Raw genomic sequence first — 13,281 nt, forward strand, 5'->3', positions numbered from 1 at the left:
TGTGAACCCCTTGCAATCAGTACGGCTGCAGGGAAAGCAGAGTCAATGGTCCCTACTAGTGGGCAGCAAAGACTGGAGGAGGAGGCAAGGGCTGGCAGCTTTGCTTTTTCTGGGATGCTACTGCCTCTAGGGGTCTGGTGAGTGGCAACACAGTCATGCCTAAGAGACAGCTTCACCACAGCTGGGACAGAGGGACAGCCCCCACTGGACACACACCCCGCCCCCGCCACCGGAGGTGAGCAGAGGCTTTGAGGACGCTGTGTGATGTGAATCTTGAGGTCATCCTGATCCTATGGTATTTTGTTGCAGTTTTCTGAGCTCTTCTATGGTCTTGCTGTGAGTGCCCTCTAACAGCCAGGGCAATAGGGGATGGGGGTCATCCTACGTCACCAACAGAGAACTGAGGCTTAAGTGGGACTAAGACACCAGGATACTTTGGGGGTAGAGGCCAGGTCCTAAAGGCTCCTCTAGACCCTCATCCCCTGAGAAAGTTGAGGGCCAGGGGCTCAGGGGCAATGCAGGAGTCCACACCAGAGGCCATAAGCCAGATTTAGCAGCACTTTTACTTCCACATCTGAACTCCCTGGATCCTCACAACAGCCCTGTGAGGTAGGTAGGGCAGGAAGGTTTCAGAGATCCCCATTTATAGATGAGGATGCTGAGGCACAGAGAGGTGAAATGACTTGCCCAAGGTCACACAGCCAGCAGTGTAAAGGGCCCAAAGCCACCATTCTTCTGGCCCTCTGGAAGTCCCCACATCCACTCCTGTACCCCTCTGTGTTCCCACCCTCTCTTACCTCTTCTGAGTCCACAAGGGCCTTCAAGGCAGGCTGACAGCTAGGACTTTTCAGGAACAGCCATTGGGGAGGGCCTGATCAACTCCAGGTAGGCACTGACCTGTAGGGCAGGAGGCCAGCTCTGCCCTCCCCCACTTCCCAGTTGGACAGAGGGCCCAGTAGGTTCCAGAGCAAGGGTGGAGCTGGGCATGGTCCGTGAATGAAAGGGAGTAAAGGTGGGTATAAAGGTATGTGTGTCCTTTGCTAAAGATGAAGGCCACCCCCAAGTCCCAGACACGGTGTCTCAAGTGCCCCACCCTGTGCCTCCCTCATCCCACAGAGCCACAGTGAGCTTTCTCAGCAGCAAAAGGAACCACAGACATCTGCTTCTGGCACTGAACTGCTCCAGTGGACAGGTCCCATCAGGCATTCAGACCCCATCACGCAGACACAGTGCCTCCACAGCTTGACTGGGACCCTGGGCCACACCCCCGATGGCAAACAGCCGGGGCCCAGCCTGCAGACTAGAACAGGAGCAGCGGGCTGTGGGCATGGGAGGCAGTGCCTCCCAGCGCCGCCGTGCAAGGCTGAAGCCCTCCACAGAGCCCAGAGGGCACGGCTGGTTTCCTGCAGGAAGAAGACAGATGTTGTAAAGGGCACAGGCTGCAGGGGCTCCAGCTCTTTTTCTCCCTGAGCTCAGAGCATGGCCCAGCATGCATTACCCCAGGATGGGCTATCCATGCATTGCTACTCATTGCCCCCATTTCATCACTCATTCATTTATTTATTCACATTTCTATTTCTCCATTCATTCAGTGGTCATTTGTCCTGTTTTTATCTCCTAGGCCCCTGCTGGTACAGAACCCACAGTTAGGTGCTGAGAGACACCCCAAAAGCTGAGCCAGGCAGACCACCCACTGACTGTTTTACAGATTGGAAAAGGGAAGCTCACAAAGCCATGACCCCTGGAGTACCTAGAGAAGGGCAGGAGGTGGTACTCACGCAGGGGGCTACTCTTTCCTGTCTTGGGCTCCCCTCCTATCCCTAGCCCCACAGAGACTCACCAAGGCCCCCAATGGCCACGATGTGGTCCCCAAGTGAGCCAACCACAAAGTCGGCCCTCTTATCCCTCATGCGCAGGCTTCGGGGCAGCTTGGTCCAGGACCCTGCAGGGGAGGGGAGGTCAGATCTAGCCCCCTCACACACACTGCACCCCTCCATCCCATGGAGAGTGGGAGAATAGCCCAGACCAGCCACTGCTCACCATGCTCCAGGTCGAACATCTCCACAGTGTTGACAAAGTGTGGGCGGGAGTAGAAATTGTGGGGCCCGGGCTGCTGCAGGCCACCCAGGCTAAAGACGCTGCCTTCGGCCATCACGCAGCCGGCAAAGGCCCGGCGGCTGGGCAGGCTTGGGTGTCGGGTCCAGGTACGGGCCTCCAGATCAAAGGCCTCAAAAGCAGTCACTGGGAGCTTGCCCTGGCGGCCCCCTGCCAATGGAATTGGGGCACCTGGGAGGCAGCCCAGGAGGCCTGGCAGCCTCTTCCTTTACCAGGTTGCTGAGCCTTTACCACTGCCCACCCCAGCTACCCATACCCAGCTGTGTGCACACCAGAGCACAGATCAACCACAAAGATCCTTAGGCACTGGGGTTTGGTTTTCCAGCCTCAGCAGGACCACCAGAGGTCAGAGCCTCAGAGCAACCCTGGCTCAAACCAACAAAACTTCTCTTGTCCCACCATCCCAGATTAAGCTTGATCCCAGCCAACCTATACGGATAAGTGCTTTTGGACTTAGGCCAATTTTCCACATCCCCAGGTCCTTACCCAGGACATAGATCTTGTTCCCGTTCAGGAAGGTGGAGGCCCCGTAGCAGGGTGTGGGCATCGAGGGCAGCGAAAGCCAGCAGTCCCGGCGGGGTTCATACACCCGAACCTGGGCCTGGGGGGTTGTGTCAGGGCCCATTCCCCCCAGTGCATACACCATACCATCTGCAGAGAAAAGAGTAATACAGACTATCCCTGGGCCTGGCCACAGCACTCCACCCTGACAACAGCCCTGGTCAGGCCTGGAGGTGGCTTAGGACAAACCTATTTATGGTACCCCTCCCTGGCAGCAGAAACCCTCCTGCCTGCCTGGAGTGGGGGCTGGGAGAGCTAGGATTCTCACTCTGGCCAGGGCCCCTTCAAGTGAAGAGCAGGAGGCAGCCAATCTAATTATAAGCCGTCTCTGTCTCCCTGGAGACGCTATGGCAACCACATCTGGCATCCAAGCAGGACTGGTGGTCAGACCTGGAGGCCACAATGTAGGGACTCTCATGGGGGAAGGAGGGTGGGGGCCATATGGAGATCTGTTCAGCATGGAGCTCAGACTGGGGAGGGGGCTCTGGGGATCAGCTGGGGGGCTGGGAGAGGAGCTTGGGCCTGCAGGATGGGGGTGCTGTCCACAAGCCTTCTGCCAGCACTTCTGTACCCTGCCCTTTCACTAGAGTAGGTTCTTGCCCTGTTATACTCTCAGGGTCAGCTGGGGGCATGTGTGGGGGCCTTGGGCAGACAGCCAGTTAGCTAGGGGCTTCCATGGCAACTGCCTCCAGGCCAGCTTGGCTTTTGTCCATCTCAGTCTCCCTTGTTTGTTTGTGTGGTGCGAGGAATTTAAGCACTTGCCAGGCTCTGAGCCAAGGCCCTGCTCCCATCCCCCTCTCCCAGACTATTTATAACTGTGGGAGTCATTGGGCCACCCCTCCTTGTCTCTCACAGAGGAGGAATGGGGCAGGGAGGTGGCTTGGGCCTCCCATCATGCTGGTGGCTAGCCTGGGCTCTGACTCCCACCTCACAGCTGGAAAAGGCAGTTTAGGCTGCTGCTAGCCCAGCTCAGAGCTAGGTAGGGAAGGGTACAAGAAACAAAGCCATGTCCAGGGCACCCAGGCAAAATTTACAGCTCTTGCCCAATCTCTGAAGGTAAGGGACCAAGTCAGGAAAGAATGGAGGGTGTTGGGGCACCTGAGGGACCTTCCTTGGGAGGCCACTCACCTCTCTCCACAGTTGCAACCCCCATGGCTGCCTGAGGTAGGGTGGCCCGACGCTCCCAGCGGCCCTCGTCAGCCAGGAAGGCCTCCACAGCAGCTACCGGGCTCTGGCCCTCATCCACGCCGCCCACCACTAGCACCTGCTTGCCCAGTACCACAGCAGCCGCACCAGCCCGGGCAGTGGGCAGGGGCGCCAGTGCCAGCCACGTATGTGAGGCCATGTCCAATGTCTCGGCAGTGTCCAAAGGCAGTCCAGCTCGGCCACAGCCCCCCAACACTAGCAGGTGCCCATCCTGGTATGCCACTGTACCATATACCCGGCAGGTGGGCATGGGTGGGAACACCTGCCAAGCAAAGGCCCGGCCACCTCCTGTAGCCATGGTGTTCACCTCCAGTGGCAGGCCATGCTATCTTCTCAGGCTGCAGGCCTCACTGAAGGGCATGATGGGGCCACATCTTGATTCTACCAGGGCTACAAGGGAGTGTGGGGCCAGTCCAAGGACTTTGCTTTCATCTAGAGAAAAGAGGGAAAACAAAGGGTCAGAGCCACTGACCAGCCCCTCAGGGTACAGATGAGCAGCCTGGCCCAAAATTGCTGGTGGGAAAAACAGAGGGAAGACACACCTCCACTGCCTAGCACACTGATGTGGAGGTCCTCCTGGAGTGGGAAGGAGGGCAGTCTCCCAGTTACCCAGGCAACTTCCCAACTTGCTATGGGGCTTGAGGGATTCTCCTCCCATACCTTGCCCTCACCTAGTTGCTCCCCGGTTGAATCTAGGTCTAGGTGGGAGGTAAGGTGACTAGAATAGGACTTTCCACCCTAGCCCCCTTCCCTTTGCCTCAACAATCCTCACCCTGGTGCTCTGCATCAGTGGAGTTTTACTGTACCCTCCCCCTTACTGGCTTCCAGTGTGCTCTGGGCAGCCATCAGGGTCTCCAACCTGCTGCCAGGGATCAGAGTCCAGGGTATCCTTAAAACCCCTTTGGGAGCCATTCCATAGACTGCATCCATTCCCACCAGCAAAGGCCAAGATCAGGGTGTTTGAGACTGGGAGGGGAGGGGCTGGAGGCCAGAGTCCCACATTTCCCCTCAAGATCTACCCTCAGGGGTTTGCCCATGCCAAGTCCCCAGAGGCCTGCCTTCTTGGTGTCTGGGACGGGGAGGGGGATGATTTTTGGGAACTCACGAGCACTGGACTCTAGGTTCCCAGAGTCCAGGGCGTTGCCAGCAGAAATGGGCAGCTGGACTTCACAGATTCCAAGTTCCCTGGCTTCTCCTTTCCCGCGGGGAGGCACGCTCCTGGGACCCCTGGCGCGAGGGCCTCCTGGCGCGAGGGCCTCCCGGCCCCAAACTTCCAGCTCGCGGAAGGGGGGGCGGGTCCGAGCGAGCGCGCTTGGGGCTCTACACCCCGCGCCCTAAACTTCCCCTGAGCGCGGCTCCCGCGGGACTCACCGGCCGGGGCTCCGGCGCCGCCGGGGCGCAGGGTCCGCGGTTCCGGTTCCGCTGGTGCCTGATCTGGCTGGGTCTGAGGCCGGGCTCCGGCGGGGCTCCGGTGGGGCTCCGGTGGGGCTCCGGCGGGGCTCCGGCTCTTCTCCGGCGCGGGGCGGGGCTGGACAGGGTCCGCCCCTCGTCCCCCCTCCCGACTCGGGAAAACCTCCCCCCTGCTTTAACCCCGCACCTGCCGTGGCCGGAGCAGGGCGCGCCGACCCATGGTCACACGGAAACCGGTGAACAGACAGACGGACATGTGGACGCTGAGCCTGCCCAGGATTTGGGGTCCGACCTCGGACTGGGGGAGAAAGGAAGAAGCGGTGGGCCGCACGACACGTGTATGGTGGGGGCCGTTCTCAGCAGGACCCAGCCTGCGAGCACCGGCGAAGGGGCGGGCCAGCAGAACCTGGGGGCTTGAGAAGCGGGCGCCTGCCCACCACCGCTGCGCTCCGAAGAGCCCACGACAGGCTTCGCGGCGGCGCCCCCTAGAGGCCTCTTAGGGTATGTCCTGGGCCTTTGGTGGGGGCAATGGTTCGGTCGCCCTTCCCCAAGCACTGATGAGGTCACAGAACAGGTTCTGTGGTGCACATTGAGGGTAGCAGAGGGTGGAGGAGCAGAAAGTGCCAGCCCCCGTACTTGACAGGCCCTTCCACAGGCATGGGTGGGGGCAATTTTTGTGGGGGAGGGTAACAGAGCAGGTGATGAAGAGTCAGAGGCCAGGGGACCTCCCAGGCAGGTCACTCTGGGCTTATTCTGCAAGGCCTGAGGCCTGGGCTACTCTGGGACCCAAGGCACTTTGTGACTGTCCATCTTCAGGGTCCTGGGCCTGCCTCTAGCCAACTCCGGGGTCAGGCAAGAACAAGTTGGTGTGACAGAGGCAGACCTACCTCAGACCCAGACCCTGGCCCATCCTATCTTCTGAGCATCAAGAGTACTGGCTAAGTCTGTGAGCTAGGGGCCCATTTGTACAGGTCAGTGGTCACCTATGAGAAGAAGTCCTTGTGATTGTGCTTGCTACCATTTGTCCCTCTTTCATGGACAGCGTCTGCCTCACTTTCTCCAGAAGCACACCAGGAGACTGAGATACAAGTGCATATAGTTAATGTGGGAGATGAGGACAAGAAGCACCAGTAGAGGAGTGGCAAGAAGACAGGGAAAGCAGCCAATAAAGGGGTGTGTCATCAAACAAGTTCCCACTGTGAGCAACAAGGACCAAATCCTGCTGGGGACTCTGGGAGCCATTGTAGAACATGGGCCTCACATTATTGTTCCCATCAGAGCAAGGGAATGCTAAGGTATTCATTCTCAAATCTCCCATCAGTCATGGGTTGAGAGCAACTTGGAGACATGAATACCCTAGCCTGCCTGACTTCTGGCCAGCCTAGAGTGTGGGCAGAGCATTCTGACCAGAGAGAGAGTCTTCAGTCCCTTTCAGGGGCTGGCAGATGGAGTTGGACGGCCCGCATGGAAATGGTGCCAAGGCTGGTTGCAGATCCTGGCTAGAAGGCTTTCATCCTCCCACTCCACTCTGCCCCCAACATGCTCCTCAGTTAGGCCAGTCACTGGTACCTTCCTCCGTAGGGTATTCACACTGTCCTGCAGACCCCCTCACACTTCCCACTGTTCCCTTTCCAGGCCCCTTCCCCTCTCCTTTCCAGTAATTAAGCACATAAAAGCCTCCTGCCTTTAGATACCTCTCAGCACCCCAAGTCCTTCCATTGTTCCCTTCCTTCCAGTCAAACTCTTGAAGTCATCTTCTCTCACAGTTTCCATTGCCTTGGTGTTGGCCATCTTATATCTGCTACCACTGCTCCCCAAAACTTGGTATTGCCAAAGTCACCATGGAACACCATATAGCTAAAATGGGGCAGGGTGGGGCGGCTATCGTCTTTTTCTCAACTGAAATCTTTCTGGCCTCTTCAAAGCCTCACCCACCCTTGTGACCTTGGCTTCCTCCTGCTGCTTGTCCTGCCCCTCGGAGGCTTTTACAGGCTCTGCTTCCTCTCCTTCCCCAGGAAGTGCCTCCTCAAGACCCAGCCTTGGCTTTTCTCCCTGGCACATAGACTCCCTCCTGGGGTGATCTCTCCAAGGCCACTGGCCTCACTCACATCTAGATCTTCACCAGATCTCTCTGCTCAGGTGGATATGGGTCTAGGGTCCATCACTAAGGGATATAAAAGATGCCAAATAGAGAGGAAGGGCTGGATCCTGGGACGGCCCTGTGGTCTCTCCAACCTCATCTCATCTGATCCCAGTTATGCCTGGGATGGTCAGCATCCACCAAAGTCCAGGTCAAGTCAGACTTGGCCCTGATTAATGATCCTAGAGAGTTCCATCTGGGACATTCTGGGTACCAAGAGGCAAAAGGATCAGCCTCCCCTCAGGAAGCTAGGTACCCCAGACCATTTCCCTGAACCCATATCATCCCCACAGTTCTAATGTGTGGAAGGGACACAGACTAGGGATGGACCTACCTTTTTTTGTCTTCCACTTTGCGCTGACCTCTAGGCTGGACATCACCAGAGAGGTATCCTCTTTCCAGGACACACCTAGGCCCATGTCATCCCTGGAGGCTGGACTCTGCTTCTTCATGGAAGTGGCTTCTGTTTACACAGGCCTGGCCCCACCTGTACATGGGGGGCCAACACTGCTGGCTTTAGAGAAGCTATAGAAGACAACTTGGGCAGAAGATGAGGCTGGATTGGTCCTAAGAGTGAACAACTGATCCTCAACCATGGATGGGGCAGAGATGGGGCTCACCCTCAGTTGGGGACTGGGAGTGCTAAGGTAGGACTTCCTGATTGCAACCCCGAGACCCTGGCCCTTGAGACCCCATCCTTCCCTTCTCTCTACCAATACAAGGGGCCAGAAGCATTGACCCCAGAGGAGCAGGAGAGTTTGCATTTCCTGCTGGATATCTTGGCTATGCTTAAAGGCACTGAGGACCCCACCATCAGGGCTGAGGCCCTGAGAAGCTCAGGTGCACAAGGTGAGGCCTAGGGTGGGGTGAGTGTTTCTCTCTAGGGGTGCCCAGACCCCTCTGTAGAGGCAGGGAAGCATAGATCAGGTAGAGGATCCTGGGGTTTTATGGGGAGTGAGGAGGGCTATCAACCAGTCCCCAAATGAAGCATCCAGTCACACTCTGTGACTGCCCATAGGCTTCCACCTGCCCCCCAGCTACCAAATTTACACCACTGTACATGTCAGGTCCAAGAGTTATGACAATATTTTTGCCTCTTAGCTCAGGCTCTGACCCAAGTACAGATGCCCCCACCATCTCATCCATGAAACCAGGACTTCCAGGTTGACTCCCAACCTGGAGTTGGGGGCCCTTGACCAAGAAGTGCCTTTGGTCAGAGCAATAGAGACCATTCTGACCCTTTAGACTCCTAAGGTTAATTTTTACCTATGTTCTCTCATCTGATGCTGCTTGGGTAGTGAGCCCTGTAACCGTCACCCCTCTGCTGGCCCCAGGGTACATGTGGAAAGACTGTACAGGTGGAAAGAAGTCCTAATCTCTTAGGCCAAAAAGCAGGGATTTGGGGAAGAGTTAAGACTTTAGGGAGGGCTTTCTGCCACTGAGGGAGCTAAGGCTGGACTAGGGTCCTCCCACCACACCTGTGGGCATGCTCCTAAGCAAGTACACTCAGGCCCACACTGGTATGCTGGGACTCTCAGATTGGACATGCCCAGCTTTGAGCTTATTTGCCACAAATGTGTGCAAACCAGCCTTTCATAACACATGCAGTGAGCCCACTCTCAGGAATAGGGGAAGGCCTGCTGCCCTCAGAGGAGGTACAAAGAGGCTCCCGAGGGACACTCTCAGGCAGGGCGCACTCCTCTTTCACCCTCTGTTCAGGCACCTGGGACAGAGGTGGGCCTTGCCAGTGGCTGCGGGAAGACTAAAAGGGTGAAGGATAGCTTGGACCTTGCCAAAAATCCCTCCCACATGTCGTTCCACCATCAAGCCCCTCAGAGAAGGTGTCAGACGAGCCCCTAATCCAATGCTAGTCTGGTGCAGTCTTGCCTGGGGCAGCGGCCGAAAGCGCCTCTGCCCCTCACACTCCTGCACAGGTCCGCAAGGGTTTAGAGCGGTCCCCTCTGCCACCTCCTCCAGGAAGTCTTCTCTGGTTTCCGCTTGTCCAGCCCCCAGACTTTGGGGGAAACGGGGTCTCGGGGGGTCAAGGGTCACTAGGGCGGGCCAGGTCCCGGAAGCGGAAGTGCGGCGCACTTCCGGTGCGCAGCAGGCGGCCATGTTGGAGCAGCGGAGGCGGCGCAGAGGCGCGTCCAGGGTCCCCGCGGCGGCGCCGGTAGGTTGGGGCCGTGGGCCTAGCCACGCCGCGGAGGGGTCGTCCGCGAGGCGGCAGGGTGGATGGGCCGGGTGGCCGGCTCCTTCGGGACCAGCGCCCTCCGCCGGCCCGGCCGAGACCCCCAACCCCCACCCCGTGCCCAAAGACCCCACCCTGGGGCTGTGCGACCCCGTCGCGCTCTCACCGCCTGTCCCGTGCATTTCGCTTCCTCTAAGGCCCCCCGCTCCTACCGTCGGCTTGGGTCTCAGGGACGCGGACTCCCAGCCTGAGGGCCCTGATCTGCCCCCGCCCCAGTTTCGCTTGGTTAGGGCCGCTCCCGTCCTGCATCTTTTCATCAGCTTCCCCGGCCTGCCCCGGGGACACTTGTGAAGGGAAGTCAGGGGTCGGGCTGCAGTCTCTTTTTTCCGGAGCCTCTTGGAAAGCCCAGGAGACCCCTCCCAAGGGCCCAGGCCGACCTGAGCGGAAGAGCCCCCAGTTCACCCCCAATATCTGTGCCTGGAGGTAACAGGTCCCTCCTTATTGTACAGTTCACAGCCCTGGGAACTACACCCCTTGGGAAAAAAGAGAACTAAAGTCATATGTAAGGACTGTACTTGGAGAATGGCCTCTGGAGAGGGGAAGTGCCCGAGACACCTGAGGATCCAAGAATGTTTCCAAACAAAGAGCCCCAGGGCACTTCCTCCAGGGAATTCTGAAAACTTCTGCTCCACTAGGGGGAGGAAGAAGCTGCACAGACTCACCTCTTGGCCCCAGAGACTTGCCTGATCCCAGCTGATCTTTTAATTCTCCTGTGCAGCTGCGGAGCTGTCTCTGGGACCCCTCAGTGATGGGTTAGACTAGATGTTAGTCATGATTGACGGCCTACAGCTTTTAAAGAGAAGCCTGGGACAACTTGGGTCTTCCCAGACAGCTCTAAATGGGCTGTACCAAAGTCTTCTTCCAAGCCCTAGTTAGGACAGTTCAGATCTCTAGGGTCCACTTTATTAACCATCTTACTCGGAGTCATTGGCTCCCAGACCTTGGGCTCTTGGTCTGGCTGCCTGGCGCCAGGCTGCCTGATTGCCTAGAGATGTATTATTAGTACCTGCTACTCATCTTTTTAGTTTCTGTTGAAGGAGAGTCTGGCTTTTTCCCTGGGGTTGGTCTCCATGGCTCTAGTGCTAGGAATTGGACCTCTGAGTGGACTGTCTGGGAACTCTGAAAGCAGAACTTCTGGTGGGTAGGGAGGTCCACCCCTGGGCACCTGAACAGCAGCAGCTGTAGGAACAGAGATCGTCATGGACTTTGGATGTAAGTCTGGGCCCTTTGGCCAGCATTCAAGGAACATTCAAAGCTTGTATTACCCTGCTGTCCCCTGTTTTTCCAGCTAGACCTCCCAGCCCTGACCACAGATTCCAGTCACACCAAGTTTGCCTTACTCTTTCTCACTTTGGAGCCATTGCATTGGCTGTTGCCCTTTTTGCTCCATCTCCATCTGGTCCTCTCCTATTCATCATTCATGTCCCACATGAATATTCCTCTCCCGGGAATCCTTCCCTTACCCATTGGCAAGCTGAGCTGTGTGCCAGTGTGCATTCCCAAGAACCTTGAGGGTATCTCTATCTTGCCTTCTGTACAGGGCTCCTGGAAGACAGAGATATTTGCCTGTATTCCCAGTGTTGAGTCTAATACTAGGAATTTGGCCAAGCCCAGATCTTTCCAGGGGCCCGTCAGCGGGTTGGATGGCTCTGATGAGCTTATGGGCATGTATACTGAAGAAGCTGCCTCTGACCCATATGAGTCCCCCACCTCTACCCCCCCACCCTCCACCGTGATAGGTGGAGAAGACCAGGGTTTTGCCCCAAGGAGTGGCTCACTCTGGCCAGGCCCCTCTGTGTCAATAGATGTTATTGTGAAGATTGCTGGCCCTGATTGACCTATCTACCTGTCCTGGCCCCTGTCTCGGTGCTGTTCTTATTGACTCTTCCTTTTGCCTTGGAGGTGCCAAGCGCTGGTTTGCGGATACCCAGGCAGATCTGCAGTGCCTAATGCCATGAGCGTGGTGGTGCAGCATGTGGAGGAGAAAGCTGTGCACTCCTGGTCGCGGATCTCCACGGCAGGGAAGAAGGCCCTGGAGGAAGCGCTGCTTGTCTTTAACCCCATGAGCCAGGATCTCAGTGCCACTGAGGCCCAGCTTGTGGCCTTCCTGCAGGGCCTGCGGGATGATGGCTTCCAACCTACCATCCTGCGCAGCGGTGATGTCTATGGCTATAGTTCGTGCACAGCCAACCCCCCAAGCCAGACAAAGCTTCAAGCTCGTGCCCCCACCCCAGCTGCCACATCACCTCCAGCCAGTGCTCCCCGAACTGCCATGCGGCTGCCTGCAGGCCGGGCCACGCTGCTCCCCATGCCACTGTCTGGCAGGTTGGCCAAAGCATCCACACCAGCCCTCGCCAAGCATGCCACCACCAATCTGCTACTGAGCTCCCTGAAGCAGTCAAGTGCCAGCCGTGCCCGGGGTGCAGCAGTGGGCTTTCCCACCCACCTCTATCCAGGTGTCTACCCTGCCATGCGGCTCTCCGTTGTCCTTGAGGCCCTGGTTCCACTCAAGACTCCCATGCCCTGCTTGGGTGCCAAGCACAAGGCACAGTCACTGCAGCTCTCACTTGCAGACTCTCCCCTGAAGCTGCGGAAAGGTCCAGGGAAGAGGCTGGGGAATTCCCAGCCCAAAGCTCCCAGAAAAGCCACAAGCAAGGGCTCCAAGTGTCTGACTCGAAGAGGCCCCAGGGCTGGACCCCGACAAGGCACTGGGCCCCAGAGCAAGATTTACAAAGCCTCTGGTTCCCTCAGTGGCCCACGAATGAAAGGTGGCTGTGCTCTGGGCACCAAAACAGCCCAGGCCAAAGCTTCCCGTGCCCAGGCCAAGGTGGCTCGAACACAAGCCAAAGCTGCCAAGGCCCGGGCAGAAGCCAAGGCAGCACGGATCAAGGCCAAGGCCAAAGCCAAGGCAGTGCGGGCCAAGGCTAAGGCCAAGGCAGTGCAGGCCAGGGCCAAGGCCAGGGCAGTGCGGGCCAGGGCCAAGGCCAAGGCAGTGCGGGCCAGGGCCAAGGCCAAGGCAGTGCGGGCCAGGGCCAAGGCCAAGGCAGTGCGGGCCAGGGCCAAGGTGGCTCGGACCCAGCCCAGGGGCAGGGGCAGGCCAAAAAGGTCTGTTCAGGCCAGGACTGCAAGGAGGGGCCGGAAAAGCTGCCCTGAGCCTGTGGGACAGAAGAGGAAAAGGACTGAGGAGGCAAAGGATCTTCCTCCCCAGAAGAGAACACGGCTTGGGCCCCAATCCCCTAAGGTATGGCTAGGACCTGGAACGGCAAAGCTGCTGCAATTCCGGGCCATCAAGGTGGACAGGCAGTCCTCAGATGATGAGGTGCGGCAGCAGGCTCAACGGATCCTCCGTGTGAACCTTTCCCCTGTAATACGACTTCAGCCATTGTTGCCATACTCAGCACCCTGATTCCTTCACGTAGCAACGTTTGGGGAAACTGAGCCCAGTTGTCTGTGTGGCCAGTGGCACAGTGTGCAATGCCCATGGATTCCACAACCCTAAAGACTCTGGGTGCCTCTCCAGGGCCCTGAGAGCCACCAGCCTCCTTTCAGAGACTGGAGGATGTGGGGTGGGGTGGGCGGGTGGGAGGGATGGTGTCATGGC

The 13,281-nt window shown here is 57.9% G+C and overlaps 2 protein-coding genes across 4 annotated transcripts; one reads left to right on the forward strand and one right to left on the reverse strand.

The window, feature by feature from the left end:
• Positions 1–544: 544 nt before the first annotated feature.
• KLHDC8B (kelch domain containing 8B) lies at positions 545–5,421 on the reverse strand. Its single transcript, XM_060161908.1, has 6 exons — positions 5,254–5,421; positions 3,805–4,314; positions 2,602–2,766; positions 2,041–2,265; positions 1,841–1,942; positions 545–1,403 (listed from the first exon to the last, which is right to left on the reverse strand). The coding sequence occupies exons 2-6, from the start codon at positions 4,178–4,180 to the stop codon at positions 1,207–1,209; spliced, it is 1,065 nt and encodes a 354-aa protein (XP_060017891.1). The 5' UTR covers positions 4,181–4,314; positions 5,254–5,421; the 3' UTR covers positions 545–1,206.
• On the forward strand, positions 5,303–13,241 carry CCDC71 (coiled-coil domain containing 71). 3 transcript variants are annotated; one of them, XM_060161907.1, is made up of 2 exons: positions 5,303–5,793; positions 11,583–13,241. In XM_060161907.1, the coding sequence occupies exon 2, from the start codon at positions 11,635–11,637 to the stop codon at positions 13,084–13,086; it is 1,452 nt and encodes a 483-aa protein (XP_060017890.1). In that variant the 5' UTR covers positions 5,303–5,793; positions 11,583–11,634; the 3' UTR covers positions 13,087–13,241. The 3 variants fall into 3 exon arrangements, with proteins under 3 accessions (XP_060017890.1, XP_060017889.1, XP_060017888.1); XM_060161906.1 differs by lacking the exon at positions 5,303–5,793 and adding an exon at positions 9,540–9,602; XM_060161905.1 differs by lacking the exon at positions 5,303–5,793 and adding an exon at positions 10,760–10,892.
• The last annotated feature ends 40 nt before the right edge of the window (positions 13,242–13,281 follow it).

The sequence above is a fragment of the Lagenorhynchus albirostris genome, chromosome 10, assembly GCF_949774975.1.
Source record: "Lagenorhynchus albirostris chromosome 10, mLagAlb1.1, whole genome shotgun sequence".
Classification (NCBI taxonomy): Eukaryota; Metazoa; Chordata; class Mammalia; order Artiodactyla; family Delphinidae; genus Lagenorhynchus; species Lagenorhynchus albirostris.